Here is a 22,416-nt window from a genome sequence, read left to right as displayed (position 1 = left end):
TTTGAAATGGTTTGGGCACATGGAGAGAATGAGTGAGGAAAGATTGACCAAGAGGATATATGTGTCGGAGGTGGAGGGAACGAGGAGAAGTGGGAGACCAAATTGGAGGTGGAAAGATGGAGTGAAAAAGATTTTGTGTGATCGAGGCCTGAACATGCAGGAGGGTGAAAGGAGGGCAAGGAATAGAGTGAATTGGATCGATGTGGTATACCGGGGTTGACGTGCTGTCAGTGGATTGAATCAGGGCATGTGAAGCGTCTGGGGTAAACCATGGAAAGCTGTGTAGGTATGTATATTTGCGTGTGTGGACGTATGTATATACATGTGTATGGGGGTGGGTTGGGCCATTTCTTTCGTCTGTTTCCTTGCGCTACCTCGCTAACGCGGGAGACAGCAAAAAAAGAATATATATATATATATATACTTAGAAAAGCAAATGGATTTGTATGTAGCATTTATGGATCTGGAGAATGCATATGATAAGAGTTGATAGAGATGCTCTGTGGAAGGTATTAAGATTATATGGTGTGGGAGGCAAGTTGTTAGAAGCAGTGAAAAGTTTTTATCGAGGATGTAAGGCATGTGTACGTGTAGGAAGAGAGGAAAGTGATTGGTTCTCAGTGAATGTAGGTTTGCGGCAGGGGTGTGTTATGTCTCCATGGTTGTTTAGTTTGTTTATGGATGGGGTTGTTAGGGAGGTGAATGCAAGAGTTTTGGAAAGAGGGGCAAGTATGAAGTCTGTTGTGGATGAGAGAGCTTGGGAAGTGAGTCAGTTGTTGTTCGCTGATGATACAGCGCTGGTGGCTGATTCATGTGAGAAACTGCAGAAGCTGGTGACTGAGTGTGGTAAAGTGTGTGAAAGAAGAAAGTTAAGAGTAAATGTGAATAAGAGCAAGGTTATTAGGTACAGTAGGGTTGAGGGTCAAGTCAATTTGGAGGTAAGTTTGAATGGAGAAAAACTGGAGGAAGTAAAGTGTTTTAGATATCTGGGAGTGGATCTGGCAGCGGATGGAACCATGGAAGCGGAAGTGGATCATAGGGTGGGGGAGGGGGCGAAAATCCTGGGGGCCTTGAAGAATGTGTGGAAGTCGAGAACATTATCTCGGAAAGCAAAAATGGGTATGTTTGAAGGAATAGTGGTTCCAACAATGTTGTATGGTTGCGAGGCGTGGGCTATGGATAGAGTTGTGCGCAGGAGGGTGGATGTGCTGGAAATGAGATGTTTGAGGACAATGTGTGGTGTGAGGTGGTTTGATCGAGTAAGTAACGTAAGGGTAAGAGAGATGTGTGGAAATAAAAAGAGCGTGGTTGAGAGAGCAGAAGAGGGTGTTTTGAAGTGGTTTGGGCACATGGAGAGAATGAGTGAGGAAAGATCGACCAAGAGGATATATGTGTCGGAGGTGGAGGGAACGAGGAGAAGTGGGAGACCAAATTGGAGGTGGAAAGATGGAGTGAAAAAGATTTTGTGTGATCGGGGCCTGAACATGCAGAAGGGTGAAAGGAGGGCAAGGAATAGAGTGAATTGGATCGATGTGGTATACTGGGGTTGACGTGCTGTCAGTGGATTGAATCAGGGCATGTGAAGCGTCTGGGGTAAACCATGGAAAGCTGTGCAGGTATGTATATTTGCGTGTGTGGACGTATGTATATACATGTGTATGGGGGTGGGTTGGGCCATTTCTTTCGTCTGTTTCCTTGCGCTACCTCGCAAACGCGGGAGACAGCGACAAAGCAAAGAAAAAATATATATATTTTTTTTTTTTTTTTTTTATACTTTGTCGCTGTCTCCCGCGTTTGCGAGGTAGCGCAAGGAAACAGACGAAATAAAATGGCCCAACCCTCCCCCATACACATGTATATACATACGTCCACACACACAAATATACATACCTACACAGCTTTCCATGGTTTACCCCAGACGCTTCACATGCCCTGCTTCAATCCACTGACAGCACGTCAACCCCGGTATACCACATCGCTCCAATTCACTCTATTCCTTGCCCTCCTTTCACCCTCCTGCATGTTCAGGCCCCGATCACACAAAATCTTTTTCACTCCATCTTTCCACCTCCAATTTGGTCTCCCTCTTCTCCTTGTTCCCTCCACCTCCGACACATATATCCTCTTGGTCAATCTTTCCTCACTCATCCTCTCCATGTGCCCAAACCACTTCAAAACACCCTCTTCTGCTCTCTCAACCACGCTCTTTTTATTTCCACACATCTCTCTTACCCTTACGTTACTCACTCGATCAAACCACCTCACACCACACATTGTCCTCAAACATCTCATTTCCAGCACATCCATCCTCCTGCGCACAACTCTATCCATAGCCCACGCCTCGCAACCATACAACATTGTTGGAACCACTATTCCTTCAAACATACCCATTTTTGCTTTCCGAGATAATGTTCTCGACTTCCACACATTCTTCAAGGCCCCCAGGATTTTCGCCCCCTCCCCCACCCTATGATCCACTTCCGCTTCCATGGTTCCATCCGCTGCCAGATCCACTCCCAGATATCTAAAACACTTCACTTCCTCCAGTTTTTCTCCATTCAAACTCACCTCCCAATTGACTTGACCCTCAACCCTACTGTACCTAATAACCTTGCTCTTATTCACATTTACTCTTAACTTTCTTCTTCCACACACTTTACCAAACTCAGTCACCAGCTTCTGCAGTTTCTCACATGAATCAGCCACCAGCGCTGTATCATCAGCGAACAACAACTGACTCACTTCCCAAGCTCTCTCATCCCCAACAGACTTCATACTTGCCCCTCTTTCCAAAACTCTTGCATTCACCTCCCTAACAACCCCATCCATAAACAAATTAAACAACCATGGAGACATCACACACCCCTGCCGCAAACCTACATTCACTGAGAACCAATCATTTTCCTCTCTTCCTACACGTACACATGCCTTACATACTCGATAAAAACTTTTCACTGCTTCTAACAACTTTCCTCCCACACCATATATTCTTAATACCTTCCACAGAGCATCTCTATCAACTCTATCGTATGCCTTCTCCAGATCCATAAATGCTACATACAAATCCATTTGCTTTTCTAAGTATTTCTCACATACATTCTTCAAAGCAAACACCTGATCCACACATCCTCTACCACTTCTGAAACCACACTGCTCTTCCCCAATCTGATGCTCTGTACATGCCTTCACCCTCTCAATCAATACTCTCCCATATAATTTACCAGGAATACTCAACAAACTTATACCTCTGTAATTTGAGCACTCACTCTTATCCCCTTTGCCTTTGTACAATGGCACTATGCATGCATTCCGCCAATCCTCAGGCACCTCACCATGAGTCATACATACATTAAATAACCTTACCAACCAGTCAACAATACAGTCACCCCCTTTTTTAATAAATTCTTCTGCAATACCATCCAAACCTGCTGCCTTGCCGGCTTTCATCTTCCGCAAAGCTTTCACTACCTCTTCTCTGTTTACCAAATCATTTTCCCTAACCCTCTCACTTTGCACACCACCTCGACCAAAACACCCTATATCTGCCACTCTATCATCAAACACATTCAACAATCTTCAAAATACTCACTCCATCTCCTTCTCACATCACCACTACTTGTTATCACCTCCCCACTTGCGCCCTTCACCGAAGTTCCCATTTGCTCCCTTATCTTACGCACTTTATTTACCTCCTTCCAGAACATCTTTTTATTCTCCCTAAAATTTAATGATACTCTCTCACCCCATCTCTCATTTGCCCTTTTTTTCACCTCTTGCACCTTTCTCTTGACCTCCTGTCTCTTTCTTTTATACATCTCCCACTCAATTGCATTTTTTCCCTGCAAAAATCGTCCAAATACCTCTCTCTTCTCTTTCACTAATACTCTTACTTCTTCATCCCACCACTCACTACCCTTTCTAATCAACCCACCTCCCACTCTTCTCATGCCACAAGCATCTTTTGCGCAATCCATCACTGATTCCCTAAATACATCCCATTCCTCCCCCACTCCCCTTACTTCCATTGTTCTCACCTTTTTCCATTCTGTACTCAGTCTCTCCTGGTATTTCCTCACACAGGTCTCCTTCTCAAGCTCATTTACTCTCACCACCCTCTTCACCCCAACATTCACTCTTCTTTTCTGAAAACCCATACAAATCTTCACCTTAGCCTCCACAAGATAATGATCAGACATCCCTCCAGTTGCACCTCTCAGCACATTAACATCCAAAAGTCTCTCTTTCGCACGCCTGTCAATTAACACGTAATCCAATAACGCTCTCTGGCCATCTCTCCTACTTACATAAGTATACTTATGTATATCTCGCTTTTTAAACCAGGTATTCCCAATCATCAGTCCTTTTTCAGCACATAAATCTACAAGCTCTTCACCATTTCCATTTACAACACTGAACACCCCATGTATACCAATTATTCCCTCAACTGCCACATTACTCACCTTTGCATTCAAATCACCCATCACTATGACCCGGTCTCGTGCATCAAAACCACTAACACACTCATTCATATATGTGTGTGTGTGTGTGTGTGTGTGTGTGTGTTCAAAAGCCACAGTGAAATCACACGGCCCTGCCTCATACCCACATGTATACTGAAACTCAACTCTCCATCCACTCTTACTCTTGTATTTGCTCTGCTGTAGAAGGCTTTCACACCATCCAATATTTATCTCCCTTTCCCATATATCTTAAATGCATCCCATAAGGCATTCCACTAGACTTTTTCATACATTTTCTCCAGATTTATAATAGCAGCATACAGCTTCTCACCTTTCCCTTGATACTTTTCCACAGTTATGCTCACCGTAAAAATCTGATCCACGTCCCCTACCTTTCTTAAATAGCTCCTTGCTTCTCATTTATTCTGCATTCAGTCATGTGAATCACTCTGTCAATCAACACTCTTGCATACACTTTTCCTGGTGTACTTGAAAGACTTATTACCTTATAATTGCTGCATACATCCATAGCACCCTTTCCTTTGCATGAAAGAACAATAATAACTTTCACCCAATCCTCAAGCACAGCCGTCAGCTTCCACGCAAAAAATACATGAATTGCATCCACGAATGTCACACTTTCTTTACCATGCTTCAACTTCATCTGTAGTCCCATCTCAAAGTGTCTTTCCTAACTTCCTCATTATCACCCTGTTTACCTCCCTTCTTGTTGTAGGCCCTGCACTTGTATCCTTTTCCTTCAATCCTCCATCCCATGCATGTAACAGTTGTTGCCTCACATTCTGCCTCATTCATTTCCTCACATTATTGTTAGTAACTATGATAGGCCCTTTGAGTGATTTCAAGTGCAGAAATTCATGTTGGTGTAAGAGACTAATTTTGTACTGTACATTAACCAAAGACTTGAAAGATAAGTTCAACTGCCACCTCCCATCTCAGTATGAAGTCCTGTTGATCTTCCCATTACTGTGGTCAGTTCTTCCTTGGTGGTTAACTTGTGCTTCGGCCATGAACTCATTCACCTTGTTGTAAAGGGTTTATTTGTTTTTCCAAACCATGGTTGGCTAACCCTGATCTATCCCTGATTCCTGTTCCCACCCGGAACTCCCTCAAGGGTGTTGTCATGGCAGTATAGTCTCCATGATTAGTGAACTCCATTGCTGCTTCTTAGGCTTAAATGCCTCATCCTTAATAGTAGCATAGGGCAACTCAGCACAGTTTTTGCGGAGGCTCTTAGCTAATGTTCTTACTGTCTACGTCTACTTAATGCTCCTGCCTAATATTCTACTCTCACCTGATGTTTCTGCCTAATACTCCTGCCTGAATGTTCCTACCTACTACTCTGTCTATTGCTCTTACCATTTTGCTAAAAGGCAGGGCTAGCACAAAGTGCTCATTGCAGGAAAATCAAAAGTTACGAAGAATGACCTGTGTGAATTAAGCATTGTCAAGTGTTATGTATGAAAAGGAGAGATTGTATGATTGTGGACAGAATGCTTGTAGTCCAGGTGTGGGTGAGGCAGGAGGTAAAGACAGCTACCTGGGTCAGAGAAGTGTAACAACCACTGAAGTGCTAACATCACTAATCCTCCCGATACCCAGGTGGTTAGTATGAGTAATATACCTCCATGGTCATTGGCTGCCCACCAACTACTGCTTGCCTAAATAAGGCATGTTTTTAAGAACCACGTTTGGCTAGCCCAGATGTAGCATATTTTTGAGAGCCATATATCCTTAGGTAAGGAATGTTTTAAGAACCATCATAGGCTTGGCCAGAAAGGGCATGTTTTTGAGAGCGATAGGTTTTTTAGCCCAGGAAAGGCATGTTTTCAGAACATTGTTGGCTAGTTTAGATAAGGCATATTTTTCAGAACCATGGTTGACTAGCCCAGATATGGCATTTTTTAAGAACTATGTTTGGCTATCACCTTCCCATTAGCCCCCTTCTTTCAAATGGGAACTTTAGTGAAGGGGGCTAATGGGGAGGTGATAACAAGTAGTGGTGATGTGAGAAGGAGGTGGAGTGAGTATTTTGAAGGTTTGTTGAATGTGTTTGATGATAGAATGTCAGATATAGGGCGTTTTCGTCAAGGTGGTGTGCAAAGTGAAAGGGTTAGGGAGAATGATTTGGTAAACAGAGAAGAGGTAGTAAAAGCTTTGTGGAAGATGAAAGCCGGCAAGGCAGCGGGTTTGGATGGTATTGTGGTGGAATTTATTAAAAAATGGGGTGACTACATTGTTGACTGGTTGGTAAGGTTATTTAATGTATGTATAACTCATGGTGAGGTGCCTGAGGATTGGCGGAATGCTTGCATAGTGCCATTGTACAAAGGCAAAGGGGATAAAAGTGAGTGCTCAAATTACAGAGGTATAAGTTTGTTGGGGATAGGGGAGAAAGAATACATCTCATGCATTCCTCACATGTAGTAGAAGGCGACTAAAGGGGACGGGAGCGGGGGGCTAGAAACCCTCCCCTCCTTGTGTTTTAACTTTCTAAAAGGGGAAGCAGAAGAAGGGGTCACGCGGGGAGTGCTCATCCTCCTCAAAGGCTCAGATTGGTGTGTCTAAATGTGTGTGGATGTAACCAAGATGAGAAAAAAGGAGAGATAGGTAGTATGTTTGAGAAAAGGAACCTGGATGTTTTGGCTCTGAGTGAAACGAAGCTCAAGGGTAAAGAGGAAGAGTGGTTTGGGAATGTCTTGGGAGTAAAGTCAGGGGTTAGTTAGAGGACAAGAGCAAGGGAAGGAGTAGCACTACTCCTGGAACAGGAGTTCTAGGAGTATGTGATAGAGTGTAAGAAAATAAACTCTAGATTGATATGGGTAAAACTGAAAGTTGATGGAGAGAGATGGGTGATTATTGGTGCATGTGCCCCTGGGCATGAGAAGAAAGATCATGAGAGGCAAGTGTTTTGGGAGCAGCTGAATGAGTGTGTTAGTGGTTATGATGCACGAGACCGGGTTATAGTGATGGGTGATTTGAATGCAAAGGTGAGTAATGTGGCAGTTGAGGGAATAATTGGTATACATGGGGTGTTCAGTGTTGTAAATGGAAATGGTGAAGAGCTTGTAGATTTATTTGCTGAAAAAGGACTGGTGATTGGGAATACCTGGTTTAAAATGAGAGATATACATAAGTATACTTATGTAAGTAGGAGAGATGGCCAGAGAGCATTATTGGATTACGTGTTAATTGATGTGTGCAAAAGAGAGACTTTTGGATGTTAATGTGCTGAGAGGTGCAACTGGAGGGATGTCTGATCATTATCTTGTGGAGGCGAAGGTGAAGATTTGTAGAAGTTTTCAGAAAAGAAGAGAGAATGTTGGGGTGAAGAGAATGGTGAGAGTAAGTGAGCTTGGGAAGGAGACTTGTGTGAGGAAATACCAGGAGAGACTGAGTACAGAATGGAAAAAGGTGAGAACAAAGGAGGTAAGGGGAGTGGGGGAGGAATGGGATGTATTTAGGGAAGCAGTGATGGCTTGCGCAAAAGATGCTTGTGGCATAAGAAGCATGGGAGGTGCGCAGAGCAGAAAGGGTAGTGAGTGGTGGGATGAAGAAGTAAGATTATTAGTGAAAGAGAGGAGAGAGGCATTTGGACAGGGAAATAATGCAAATGAGTAGGAGATGTATAAAAGAAAGAGGCAGGAGGTCAAGAGAAAGGTGCAAGAGGTGAAAAAGAGGGCAAATGAGAGTTGGGGTGAGAGAGTATCATTAAATTTTAGGGAGAATAAAAAGATGTTTTGGAAGGAGGTAAATAAAGTGCATAAGACAAGGGAACAAGTGGGAACTTCAGTGAAGGGGGCTAATGGGGAGGTGATAAAGAGTAGTGGTGATGTGAGAAGGAGATGGAGTGAGTATTTTGAAGGCTTGTTGAATGTGTTTGATGATAGAGTGGCAGATATAGGGTGTTTTGGTCGAGGTGGTGTGCAAAGTGAGAGGCTTAGGGAAAATGATTTGGTAACCAGAGAAGAGGTAGTAAAAGCATTGCGGAAGATGAAACCCGGCAAGGCAGCGGGTTTGGATGGTATTGCAGTGGAATTTATTAAAAAAGGGGATGACTGTATTGTTGACTGGTTGGTAAGGTTATTTAATGTATGTATGATTCATGGTGAGGTGCCTGAGGATTGGCGGAATGCTTGCATAGTGCCATTGTACAAAGGCAAAGGGGACAAAGGTGAGTGCTCAAATTACAGAGGTATAAGTTTGTTGAGTATTCCTGGTAAATTATATGGGAGGGTATTGATTGAGAGGGGGAAGGCATGTACAGAGCATCAGATTGGGGAAGAGCAGTGTGGTTTCAGAAGTGGTAGAGGATGTGTGGATCAGGTGTTTGCTTTGAAGAATGTATGTGAGAAATACTTAGAAAAGCAAATGGATTTGTATGTAGCATTTATGGATCTGGAGAAGGCATATGATAGAGTTGATGGAGATGCTCTGTGGAAGGTATTAAGAATATATGGTGTGGGAGGCAAGTTGTTAGAAGCAGTGAAAAGTTCTTATCGAGGATGTAAGGCATGTGTATGTGTAGGAAGAGAGGAAAGGGATTGGTTCTCATTGAGTGTAGGTTTGCGGCAGGGGTGTATGATGTCTCCATGTTTGTTTAATTTGTTTATGGATGGGGTTGTTAGGGAGGTGAATGCAAGAGTTTTGGAAAGAGGGGCAAGTTTGTAGTCTGTTGTGGATGAGAGAGCTTGGGAAGTGAGTCAGTTATTGTTCACTGATGATACAGTGCTGGTGGCTGATTCATGTGAGAAACTGCAGAAGCTTTTGACTGAGTTTGGTAAAGTGTGTGAAAGAAGAAAGTTGAGAGTAAATGTGAATAAGAGCAAGGTTATTAGGTACAGTAGGATTGAGGGTCAAGTCAATTGGGAGGTAAGTTTGAAATGAGAAAAACTGGAGGAAGTGAAGTGTGTTAGATATCTGGGAGTGGATTTGGCAGCGGATGGAGCCATGGAAGCAGAAGTGAATCATAGGGTGGGGGAGGGGGCAAAAATTCTGGGAGCCTTGAAGAATGTGTGGAAGTCGAGATCATTATCTCCGAAAGCAAAAATGGGTATGTTTGAAGGAATAGTGGTTCCAACAATGTTGTATGGTTGCGAGGCGTGGGCTATGGATAGAGTTGTGTGGAGGAGGGTGGGTGTGCTGGAAATGAGATGTTTGAGGACAATATGTAGTGTGAGGTGGTTTGAGCAAGTAATAATAGGGTAAGAGAGATGTGTGGATATAAAAAGAGTGTGTTTGAGAGAGCAGAAGAGGGTGTTTTGAAATGGTTTGGTCACATAGAGAGAATGAGTGAGGAAAGATTGACAAAGAGGAAATATGTTTCAGAGGTGGAGGGAACGAGAAGTGGGAGACCAAATTGGAGGTGGAAAGATGGAGTGAAAAAGATTTTAAGTGATTGGGGCCTGAACATGCAGGAGGGTGAAAGGTGTGCAAGGAATGGAGTGAATTGGAACGATGTGGTATACTGGGGTCGACGTGCTGTCAATGGATTGAACCAGGGCGTGTGAAGTGTCTGGGGTAAACCATGTTAAGTTCTGTGGGGCCTGGAGCTGTGGTTTCAGTGCATTATACATGACAGTTAGAGACTGAGTGTGAATGAATGTGGCCTTTGTTGTCTTTTCCTAGCGCTACCTCTTGCACATGCAGGGGGGAGGGGGTTGTTTTTTCATGTGTGGCTGGGTGGTGTTGGGAATGAATAAGGGCAGACAGTATGAATTATGAACATGTGTATATATGTATATGTCTGTGTGTGTATATATATGTGTATGTTGAGATGTATAGGCATGTATATTTGTGTGTGTGAACGTGTTTGTATATACATGTGTATGTGGGGGGTTGGGCCATTCTTTCGTCTGTTTCCTTGCGCTACTTTGCTAACGCGGGAGACAGCAACAAAGCAAAATAAAATGAATAATGTTAAGCTACCCTAGGTGAGTAATGTTTTAAGAACCATTGGTCGCTAGTACAGATAAGGCATGTTTTTTAGAGCCTTTGTTTGTCAGCCTAGAAAAGTCATGTTTTCAGAACCATTGTTAGCTAGCCCAGATAAGGCATGTTTTTCAGTACCACAACTGGATGCCCAGGTAAGGCATGTTTTTCAAAACCATGGGTTTTTTTTAGCCCATATAAGGCATGTTAAGAGCAGTAGACACTTTTTTTATGGTGGTTGGACTCTCTTTATTGGGTCTAACTTTCTAATCTAGACAAAACTGTCTAGTATATGTCCCTAAACCTTCACTTAAGATTGATTTTCTGTAATGATATAGTTTGACTCTAACCATTTTTTTTCTCTTTCTTTTTTCAGGTCAAAAACTGATTGATCTGTTCATGGGTAAGGGCCCAACAAAGTTACGTATAAAAGAAGCAACAGCAGCTGGACTAAGCAGAGACAGAGCTGAAAATATAGTAGCTTTTTTTCTTGTCGATGGTTTCCTTAGAGAGGACTTTCATTTCACCCCTTATAACACCATCAGCTATATAGTACCAGGTAAAGTTTAGAATAGTCATTTTTGAGTCATGCTCAATCCTTTGAATATGATATGGATTTAGGAAACCGTTCTTATCATGTATATAATCTTAAACCCTTCATCTAAGAATATTTCTCGCTTTCAGTCTGACTAACCTATGCCTCCTCCTTTTTTGCCTTCTTCACACTTTTCCCTCTCCCTTTATTTTTAGGTCTTTTATCTTGCACTTTTTATTTTAAGGTCTAGCTTTGGTAACAACTTTTGCCTTAACTGGGGCATTTGAAAAAAAAAATATGAAAATGGTAGAGTTTTAGGACCACTTGCTAGTGAACAGAATATCACTTTATCAAGGAAGCAAGTGGAACTGGAGTTCACTAGTTATGGAGATTGTTGCCATAGCCACCCCCTGAAGGGAGTTCGTTTGGAACAGGCATCACAGTTGCAGTAAGATAGCTTAAACTTTCTGGGTAAATGTGTTGTCATACCATGTTTCAGGATATTTTATCAGTCCGCTACTGATTCCTTGGTTGGATCAAGTACATACAGCCTCTCAAATCACATGCACACTTCCTCTGCCCATGCCCAATTCATCCACTTCTTGTACATTCAACTGTGCTACAGCATGTTGTCTTTGCAAACATATTTCTCATACATTTTAATGAATTGTACTATCCTAAATGACTTATCCACTTGCTTTTCATATGGCTTCTTCAAATCATATATGTTTAGAAAATCTGTTTAGCTAACTCTACATAAGCTTCTAATTTCAATGACACTACACACATAATCCATTTCTACTGCTCTTATTTTCCCTCTCTTGACTTGTGTAACTTGGGTTTCACACCAATGCATCAGAGCTGGCACAAGTACTCTTTTGTACACTTCTTGCTCATTCTTAATATTTATTTATTCACCAATGCTTTCACTGCCACTCCAATTTTTCTCCCTTGCAAGACTCTCCTTTTGATTATAGCTTTCTCGCTACCATCTTTTCTAAATTTTACTCACATTTACTAAATCCTACATATACTAAGGTACTCCACAGTTTCTGGGTATTCAGCTTTTAAACTGATATTACACCATGATACCCCAGCTACTTTTAAAATCAAAGCCTTAATTATATATGTTTGCTTTTTGCATGCTTATGGGCAAACACCATGAAAATGACCCACCTTCCTATCCAAACAGCACTATTTCATTGGAATATGACAACTGTCATATTTGTATTCAATTTCTCTATGATTTAGGAGTACACTGCGATGACATCAAACATCTTTGACACTTCCACATTACTTACAAATACCTTGCATGTGCTACCACAGGCCCTCTCATAATGATGGGTTAAGATCTTTGGGATATTTTATTTTAGTGGCTTGTCATTATACAAACCATTGAAACCCATGTTATAAGGGGGCTTAATTTCTTGACCTGAAATTTGACCCTCATGAAGCTTTTAAAAAAACCTCTAATATAATATCAAGTGTTGGCTTTTTCTTGTACTCTTCTAGTACTTCCCTTTGCTCTGGCTTCTTTCTTACATTTAAATATGCACTGAAATAGATACACTTACCTTGGAAGGCTTGACTAACCATACATGGCCATGGCATTCCTCTGAACTGCTTTATACAAACAATAAAATGTGCTCGTATTGGGATAGAGACTCAAAGTTATTTTGCTAGTTTTTGTGTGATATGAATCTTATATTATTTTGCTGTCTTCATTGTAGAATGCTGTGCATGATGACTGATGTAATCTTAAAATGCCCTTTATTGTATACCATTATTTTATTTTATTTTATTTTTTTTTCATACTATTCGCCATTTCCCGCGATAGCGAGGTAGCGTTAAGAACAGAGGACTGGGCCTTTGAGGGAATATCCTCACCTGGCCCTCTTCTCTGTTCCTTCTTTTGGAGAAAAAAAAAAACGAGAGGGGAGGATTTCCAGCCCCCCGCTCCCTTCCCTTTTAGTCACCTTCTACGACATGCAGGGAATACGTGGGAAGTATTCTTTCTCCCCTATCCCCAGGGAAAACCATTATTTTATTGTTAAAGGAAAAAATACCCCACCATGAGCGGCAGAGGAATGAACAAGCCACTAACACCCCTACAACTTTTGTCTTAAACCTCCTTCATGGGATGGATTGAAAGAAGCCTTGATTGATTGGGGCCTGAGCATTCAAGAGTGTGAGGTGTGCAATGTAAAGAGTGATGTGGAATACTTGGGGATTGTGTGCAATTGGGGCTTGAACATACAAGAAATGAAAGGAGTGCATAGAATAGAGTGAACTGGAACAATTTGGTATGCGGTGGTTGGCTTGCCATCAGTGGACAGAACCAGGTCAGTGAAACATCTTGTATAAACCATGGAAAGGTCTGTGGGGCCTGGATGTGGATAGGGAGCAGTGCTTTTGGTGCAGTGCACATGACAGCTAGAGAATTAGTGCTGTATCCTATGGGGCAGGATGGTGTTGGGAATGGGTGAAGGTGAGCAAGTATGAATATGTGTATTTATTTTAATTTTCTAAAAGGGGAAACAGAAGAAGCAGTCATGCGGGGAGTGCTCATCCTCCTCGAAGGCTCTGATTGGGGTGTCTAGATGTGTATGGATGTAACCAAGATGAGAAAAAAGGAGAGATAGGTAGTATGTTTGAGGAAAGGAACCTGGTTGTTTTGGCTCTGAGTGAAACGAAGCTCAAGGGTAAAGGGGAAGAGTGGTTTGGGAATGTCTTGGGAGTAAAGTCAGGGGTTGGTGAGAGGACAAGAGCAAGGAAAGAGTAGCACTACTCATGAAACAGGAGTGGTGGGAGTATGTGATAGAGTGCAAGAAAGTAAATTCTAGATTGATATGGGTAAAACTGAAAGTGGATGGAGAGAGATGGGTGATTATTGGTGCATATGCACCTGGGCATGAGAAGAAAGATTATGAGAGGCAGGTGTTTTGGGAGCAGCTGAATGAGTGTGTTAGTGGTTTTGATGCACGAGACCGGGTTATAGTGATGGGTGATTTGAATGCAAAGGTGAGTAATGTGGCAGTTGAGGGAATAATTGGTATACATGGGGTGTTCAGTGTTGTAAATGGAAATGGTGAAGAGCTTGTAGATTTATGTGCTGAAAAAGGACTGGTGATTGGGAATACCTGGTTTAAAAAGAGAGATATACATAAGTATACGTATGTAAGTAGGAGAGATGGCCAGAGAGCGTTATTGGATTACGTGTTAATTGATAGGCGTTCGAAAGAGAGACTTTTGGATGTTAATGTGCTGAGAGGTGCAACTGGAGGGATGTCTGATCATTATCTTGTGGAGGCGAAGGTGAAGATTTGTAGAGGTTTTCAGAAAAGAAGAGAGAATGTTGGGGTGAAGAGAGTGGTGAGAGTAAGTGAGCTTAGGAAGGAGACTTGTGTGAGGAAGTACCAGGAGGGACTGAGTACAGAATGGAAAAAGATGAGAACAAAGGAGGTAAGGGGAGTGGGGGAGGAATGGGATGTATTTAGGGAAGCAGTGATGACTTGCGCAAAAGATGCTTGTGGCATGAGAAGCCTGAGAGATGGGCAGATTAGAAAGGGTAGGGAGTGGTGGGATGAAGAAGTAAGATTATTAATGAAAGAGAAGAGAGAGGCAATTGGACGATTTTTGCAGGGAAAAAATGCAAATGAGTGGGAGAGGTATAAAAGAAAGAGGCAGGAGATCAAGAGAAAGGTGCAAGAGGTGAAAAAGAGGGCAAATGACAGTTGGGGTGAGAGAGTATCATTGAATTTTAGGGAGAATAAAAAGATGTTTTGGAAGGAGGTAAATAAAGTGCGTAAGACAAGGAAGCAAATGGGAACTTCAGTGAAGGGGGCTAATGGGGAGGTGATAACATGTAGTGGTGATGTGAGAAGGAGATGGAATGAGTATTTTGAAGGTTTGTTGAATGTGTTTGATGATAGAGTGGCAGATATAGGGTGTTTTGGTCGAGGTGGTATGCAAAGTGAGAGGGTTAGGGAAAATGATTTGGTAAACAGAGAAGAGGTAGTAAAAGCTTTGCGGAAGATGAAGGCCGGGAGGGCAGCAGGTTTGGATGGTATTGCAGTGGAATTTATTAAAAAAGGGGGTGACTGTATGGTTGACTGGTTGGTAAGGTTATTTAATGTATGTATGATTGGTGGTGAGGTGCCTGAGGATTGGCGGAATGCTTGCATAGTGCCATTGTACAAAGGCAAAGGGGATAAGAGTGAGTGCTCAAATTACAGAGGTATAAGCTTGTTGAGTATTCCTGGTAAATTATATGGGAGGGTATTGATTGAGAGGGTGAAGGCACGTACAGAGCATCAGATTGGGGAAGAGCAGTGTGGTTTCAGAAGTGGTAAAGGATGTGTGGATCAGATGTTTGCTTTGAAGATTGTATGTGAGAAATACATAGGAAAGCAAATGGATTTGTATGTAGCATTTATGGATCTGGAGAAGGCATATGATAGAGTTGATAGAGATGCTCTGTGGAAGGTATTAAGAATATATGGTGTGGGAGGCAAGTTGTTAGAAGCAGTGAAAAGTTTTTATCGAGGATGTAAGGCATGTGTATGTGTAGGATGAGAGGAAAGTGATTGGTTCTCATTGAATGTAGGTTTGTGGCAGGGGTGTGTGATGTCTCCATGATTGTTTAATTTGTTTATGGATGGGGTTGTTAGGGAGGTGAATGCAAGAGTTTTGGAAAGAGGGGCAAGTATGCAGTCTGTTGTGGATGAGAAAGCTTGGGAAGTGAGTCAGTTGTTGTTCGCTGATGATACAGCACTGGTGGCTGATTCATGTGAGAAACTGCAGAAGCTGGTGACTGAGTTTGGTAAGGTGTGTGAAAGAAGAAAGTTGAGAGTAAATGTGAATAAGAGCAAGGTTATTAGGTACAGTAGGGCTGAGGGTCAAGTCAATTGGGAGGTAAGTTTGAATGGAGAAAAACTGGAGGAAGTGAATTGTTTTAGATATCTGGGAGTGGATTTGGCAGCGGATGGAACCATGGAAGCGTAAGTGAATCATAGGGTGGGGGAGGGGGCGAAAATTCTGGGAGCCTTGAAAAATGTGTGGAAATCAAGAACATTATCTCGGAAAGCAAAAATGGGTATGTTTGAAGGAATAGGGGTTCCAACAATGTTGTATGGTTGCGAGGCGTAGGCTATGGATAGAGTTGTGCAGAGGAGGGTGGATGTGCTGGAAATGAGATGTTTGAAGACAATATGTGGTGTGAGGTGGTTTGATCGAGTAAGTAAAATAAGGGATAGAGAGATGTGTTGAAATAGAAAGAGTGTGGTGAGAGAGCAGAAGAGGGTGTTTTGAAATGGTTTGGTCACATTGAGAGAATGAGTGAGGAAAGATTGACCAAGAGGATATATGTGTCAGAGGTGGAGGGAATGAGGAGAAGTGGGAGACCAAATTGGAGGTGGAAAGATGGAGTGAAAAAGATTTTGAGTGATCAGGGCATGAACATGCAGGAGGGTGAAAGGTGTGCAAGGAATGGAGTGAATTGGAACGATGTGGTATACCGGGGTCGACGTGCTGTCAGTGGATTGAACCATTGCATGTGAAGCGTATGGGGTAAACCATAGAAAGTTTTGTGGGGCCTGGATGTGGAAAGGGAGCTGTGGTTTCGGTGCATTATTACATGACAGCTAGAGACTGAGTGTGAACGAATGGGGCCTTTGTTGTCTTTTCCTAGTGCTACCTCGCACACATGAGGGGGGAGGGGGTTGTTATTCCATATATGGCGGGGTGGCGATGGGAATGAATAAAGGCAGACAGTATGCATTATGTACATGAGTATATATGTATATGTCTGTGTGTGGATATATATGTATACGTTGAGATGTATAGGTATGTATTTTTGCGTGTTTGGACGTGTATGTATATTCATGTGTATGTGGGTGGGTTGGGCCATTCTTTCATCTGTTTCCTTGCGCTACCTCGCTAACGCAGGAGACAGGGACAAAGCAAAATAGATAAATAAATAAATATGTATATGTTATTATTTTATTATAGATATATTATACTTTGTTGCTGTCTCTTGCTTTAGCGAGATAGCGCAAGGAAACAGATGAAAGAATGGCCCAACCCACCCACATACACATGTATATACATACACGTCCACACTCGCACATATACATACCTATACGTCTCAACGTATGAATATATATACGCACACAGACATATCCATATATACACATGTACATAATTCATACTGTCTGCCCTTATGCATTCCCGTCGCCACCCTGCCACACATGAAATGACAACCCACTCCCCCCACATGTGTGCGAGGTAGCACTAGGAAAAGACAAACAAAGGCCACATTCATTCACACTCAGTCTCTAGCTATCATGTATAATGCACCAAAACCACAGCTCCCTTTCCACATCCAGGCCCCACAGACCTTTCCATGGTTTATCACAGAGGCTTCACATGCCTTGGTTCAATCCAATGACAGCACGTCAACCCCGGTATACAACATCGTTCCAGTTCACTCTATTCCTTGCACTCCTTTCACCCTCCTGTATGTTCAGTCCCCAATTGCTCAAATTCTTTTTCACTCCATTCTTCCACCTCCAGTTGTTATTATTATTATTATTGTACTTAATCACCATTTCCTGTGTCAGTGAGGTAGCACCAGGAAATAGATGAAGAATGGCTCATCCACTCATACACGCATTTATTCATTTATTATACTAAACTGCCATCTCCCACATTAGCAAGGTAGGGCATGGAAACAGATGAGGAAGGGCCCAACCCACTCACATACACACATAAATGCATAAACGCCCACATACGCACGTATACATTTCAATGTATACATACATGTACATTCTCAGATTTATTTTATTTATTTTTATGTATTTTACTTTGTCGCTGTCTCCCACGTTAGCGAGGTAGCACAAGGAAACAGATGAAAGAATGGCCCAACCCACCCACGTACACTATATACATACACGTCCACACACGCAAATATACATACCTATACATCTCAATGTATATATACATATATATATACATACACAGATATATACATATATACATATGTACATATCCATATTTGCTGCCTTCATCCATTCCCGTCACCACCCCGCCACACACGAAAATAGCATCCCCCCCCTCTCTCTCTCTCTCTCTCTCTCTCTCTCTCTCTCTCTCTCTCTCTCTCTCTCTCTCTCTCCAGCGAGGCAGTGCCAGCGTCCCTAACCACAGCGTCCTTTCCACATCCAGGCCCCACAGACCTTTCCATGGTTTACCCCAGACACTTTACATGCCTTAGTTCAATCCAATGACAGCATGTCAATCCCAGTATACCACATCATTCCAATTCACTCTATTCCTTGCACGCATTTCACCCTCATGTATGTTGAGGCCCCAATTGCTCAAAATCTTTTTCACTCCATCCTTCCACCTCCAAGTTGTTCTCCCGCTTATTCTTCTCTCCACCTCTGACATATATGTCCTCTTAGTCAATCTTTCCTCTCTCATTCTTTCCATGTGTCCAAGCCATTTCTGCACAACCTCTTCTGCTCTCTCAACTACATTCTTTTTTAATACCACACATCTCTCTTACCCTTTCATTACTTCCTCACTCAAACCACCTCACACCACATATTGTCCTCAAACATTTCATTTCCAACACATCCATCTTCTTCCACTCAACCCTATCTATAGCCCATGCCTCGCAACTATATAACATTGTTGGAACCACCATTCCTTCAAGCATACCCATTTTTGCTCTCTGAGGTAATGTTCTCGCCTTCCACACATACTTCAACACTCCCAGAACCTTCGCTCCCTCCACCACCCTGTGACCCACTTCTGCTTCCATGTTTCCATCCACTGCTAAGTCTCTATTTCCTTGTGCTACCTCGCTGATGCAGGGGGATAGCGATGCTGTTTCCTGTGGGGCGGGGTGGTGCCGGGAATGGATGAAGGCTAGCAAAATGAATATAGACGTGTATATATGTATATCGCTGTGTATGTGTATGTATATATGTATGTATATGTACATGTATGAGTGTGTGTGTGTGGATGGGTCCTTTTTTTTTTTTTGTTTGTTTGTTTCCTGGTGCTACCTCACTGACACAGGAAAAGACAAAAAGAAAAAAAAAAAAAAGGCCACATTCGCTCACACTCAATCTCTAGCTGTCATGTGTAATGCACGGAAACCACAGCTCCCTTTCCACCTCCAGGCCCCACGGACCTTCCCATGGCTTATCCCAGATGCTTCGCATTCCCTGGTTCAGTCCATTGACAGCATGTCGACCCCAGTATACCACATCATTCCAATTCACTTTATTCCTTGCACGCCTTTCACCCTTCTGTAAGTTCAGGCCCTGATTGCTCAATCTTTTTCACTCCATCCTTCCACCTCAAATTTGGTCTCCTGCTTCATGTTCCCTCTGCCAGTGACACATATATCCTCTTTGTCAAGCTTTCCTCGCTCATTCTCTCCATATGTCCAGACCATTTCAACACACCCTTTTCTGCTCTCTCAACCACTCTTTTTATGTCCATACATCTCTCTTATCCTCTCATTACTTACTTGATCAAACCACCCCACACCACATATTTACCTCAAACACTTCATTTCCAACACATCCACCTTCCTCTGTACAACCCTATCTATAGCCCCTGTCTTGCAACCATATAACATTGTTGGAACTACTATTCCTGTGAACATACCCATTTTTGCTCTCTGAGATAATGTTCTCTCCCTCCACACATTCTTCATCGCTCCCAGAACCTTTGCCCCCTCCCCCACCCTGTGACTCACTTCCCCTTCCATGATTCCATTCACTGCTAAGTCCACTCCCAGATATCTAAAACACTTCCCTTCCTCCAATAACCTTGCTCTTATTCACATTTACTCTCAACTTTCTCCTTTCACACAGTTTTCCAAACTCAGTCTTCAACTTTAGGAGTTTCACACTCGAATCAGCCACTAGAGCTGTATCATCGGCAAACAACAACTGACTTATTTCCCAGGCCCTCTCATCCCCAACAGACTGCATACTTGCTCCTCTCTCCAAAACTCTTGCATTTACCTCCCTAACCACCCCATCCATAAACAAATTAGATAATCATGGGGACATCACACACCCCTTCCGCAGACTGACATTCACTTGGAACCAATCACTCTCCTCTCTTCCTCCTCATACACATGCCATACATCCTTGGTAAAAAAATTCACCGCTTCTAGCAACATACTTCCCACACCATATATGTATAATCCCTGGGGATTGGGAGAATGAATACTGCTCACCTGTTCCCTGCATGTTGTAGAAGGCAACTTTTATAAAAGGGGTGGGAGCAGTGGGCTGCATTTTTAGTCTTCAGAACTATCATTTCATACTCCTTGCTTTTTATGCACTTGGAAGGAGGATGTGTAATATGTGTAGGTAATAACACTTTTTTTTAAGAAATTTTATTAATCTCTATTTTGTTGATATTACAGGTCCAAAGGCTGAATCTGGATTATCACCAAGCTCATTAGTTGTTGGTGGCATAAGAAAATTATCAAGTATATCAAATAGTCTGTCATCTCAGGCAGACAGGGCTGCTCAGAAGACTTGTAATGACACTTTGAATAGTGTTAATGAAGCAAACACACAACAGATGACTAAAAAGGAATGGGACTTCAAGTCAAAGACTGATGATTCTCTTGGAAGCCAAAATAATAGTAGCAATTCTGATAGCTCAAAGAGTAGCAAGAGTTTAAGCAAAACTGCAGATGCCATCTATTTTAGATGTTTAAAGCATGCTGACACTGACCAACGTTTAGAATCAAAATCTTTTCAAAGTAAACAAAAAACCATTGATGGCAAAATCAGTAAATTGAAGGATAAAATGAAAAGAAGTTCAGATGTTTCTAAAATTTCAGAACAGTCAGCTCTTTCATCACAAGCTCCTGTTTATGAAAAATGCTATTTATCAAATGACATTAAAAAGCCAAGTTCCTCAAAACGAAAAAGAATCATCACCATAAGTGATTCTAGTGATACATCAGATGATTAAATACATCTTATGCTTACTTATGAAATTTTGATTATCCATATGTAATTTCTGTTCAGTTTCACTGCTTATTCTTGAAAAATGCATTAAATCTCTGTATCTATTGTTCATTTTTCCTTTCTCATCATTGAAAGGAGGATGGTACATTAAAGATGTTTCTAGAGTATTTCAGCCACCAGCAGTTACATTTTCTTTAGATATCATTATCAGGAACCCAGCAGTTGGGTATGATTGTTTTTAACTGTTTAACACCAGAAACCCTGTGACAGTGATCTTGTAGCCTCAAAGTAACTTTGCAAGCATTGCTAGAAAAAGAATGGATGTCTAGAATGAGGTCTTCTTTAATGAGATTGTACTCCTGTTTGTCCACTCATGAGAATGTGCTCCTTTTTTGTCCAGTAATGATGAGAATGTGCTCCTTTTTTGTCCATTGATGATACAAGCTCTCCTAAGGAGTCCAGTAACAACCAGTCCATGAAACATTTTAAGATTCAGATCATTTGTTTATCCATTAGGTAAATTATTTGTTATTGCTTCGTCTACTAAGAAATAAGAAATTATTTAAGAACAGTAGCAATAGTAGGAATAGATTGTGTACTTCATTGGTACACTAATGCTCCAAGTTCATCTGCTTTTATCATACAGACCTTCCACAGTAATGCAAGGTAACTTGTGCAGACCCTCAACCATGCTGTAAGAAGTATGTTTTAAGTTGAAAGTACTTGATAGTCAGGGGTCAGGGGCTTACGGTGAAAGCAAGACAAGCATATTTTATGTTACGCTTGATGGATGACTGATGCCCTATGCACATTGCATTTTATTGAAAGATATTCAGGAATTTATAGTGACCTCTGCATCCACAAAATCTGATCTATTTTTCCCCACTTCTTTCTTGTTCTTTCATTCCCATTTGTAATCCTATGCCTTCTACAGTAAAAGCTTAACCTACATAATGTTACCATATGATCTGATAGTTCTCTTCCTAACCCTCTCTCAAACTGCATATCTTGCACATTACCTATCTCATTCTTTCTTAACACTTACAAGGTAATATTGGCTACAGTATCCATCTGCATATATTCAATAAAGAAAATTTGTTTTCCTTTATAAAATTATAAACTGGCATACATATATGAGCAAAAATACTCGGAAGGCGTAACAGATACCTTTATGATGAGTTCATGGTCTATGATGATGTTATCCCTTGGAGGTTCAGTACATGGAAGCAGGTTAATACGACATAAAGCAGAAGACTTTATCTTGATAAGGTTATCTGTTGGAGAATAGTATATTGGAGTATGCTGAGTGAGGGGTGTAGTTGACATACCAAATAGCTCCTACTAAGAGGGATGGATGTTGAGGTGCTATTTTCTCTCTTTCCTATGAACTTTGTTTCAAACTTTCTTCTTTTTCTTACACTGATACAGTGTTGGTGATGACTAACATGATTATGTAGAA

At 41.8% G+C, this 22,416-nt stretch overlaps 1 protein-coding gene across 5 annotated transcripts in view; it reads left to right on the top strand.

The window, feature by feature from the left end:
• LOC139756535 (ATP-dependent DNA helicase Q1-like) overlaps window positions 1-20,986 on the top strand; it is a 111,616-nt gene extending 90,630 nt beyond the window's left edge. For all 5 annotated transcript variants that reach the window (XM_071676082.1, XM_071676080.1, XM_071676078.1 and 2 more), the window contains exons 10-11: window positions 10,789-10,971; window positions 20,402-20,986. In XM_071676082.1, the coding sequence (XP_071532183.1) occupies window positions 10,789-10,971; window positions 20,402-20,961 (743 nt within the window). In that variant the 3' untranslated portion in view covers window positions 20,962-20,986. The remainder of the gene's footprint in view (window positions 1-10,788; window positions 10,972-20,401) is intronic.
• The last annotated feature ends 1,430 nt before the right edge of the window (window positions 20,987-22,416 follow it).

The sequence above is a fragment of the Panulirus ornatus genome, chromosome 22 (assembly GCF_036320965.1).
Source record: "Panulirus ornatus isolate Po-2019 chromosome 22, ASM3632096v1, whole genome shotgun sequence".
Taxonomy (NCBI): Eukaryota; Metazoa; Arthropoda; class Malacostraca; order Decapoda; family Palinuridae; genus Panulirus; species Panulirus ornatus.
This window is presented reverse-complemented; position numbering and strand designations above follow the sequence as displayed.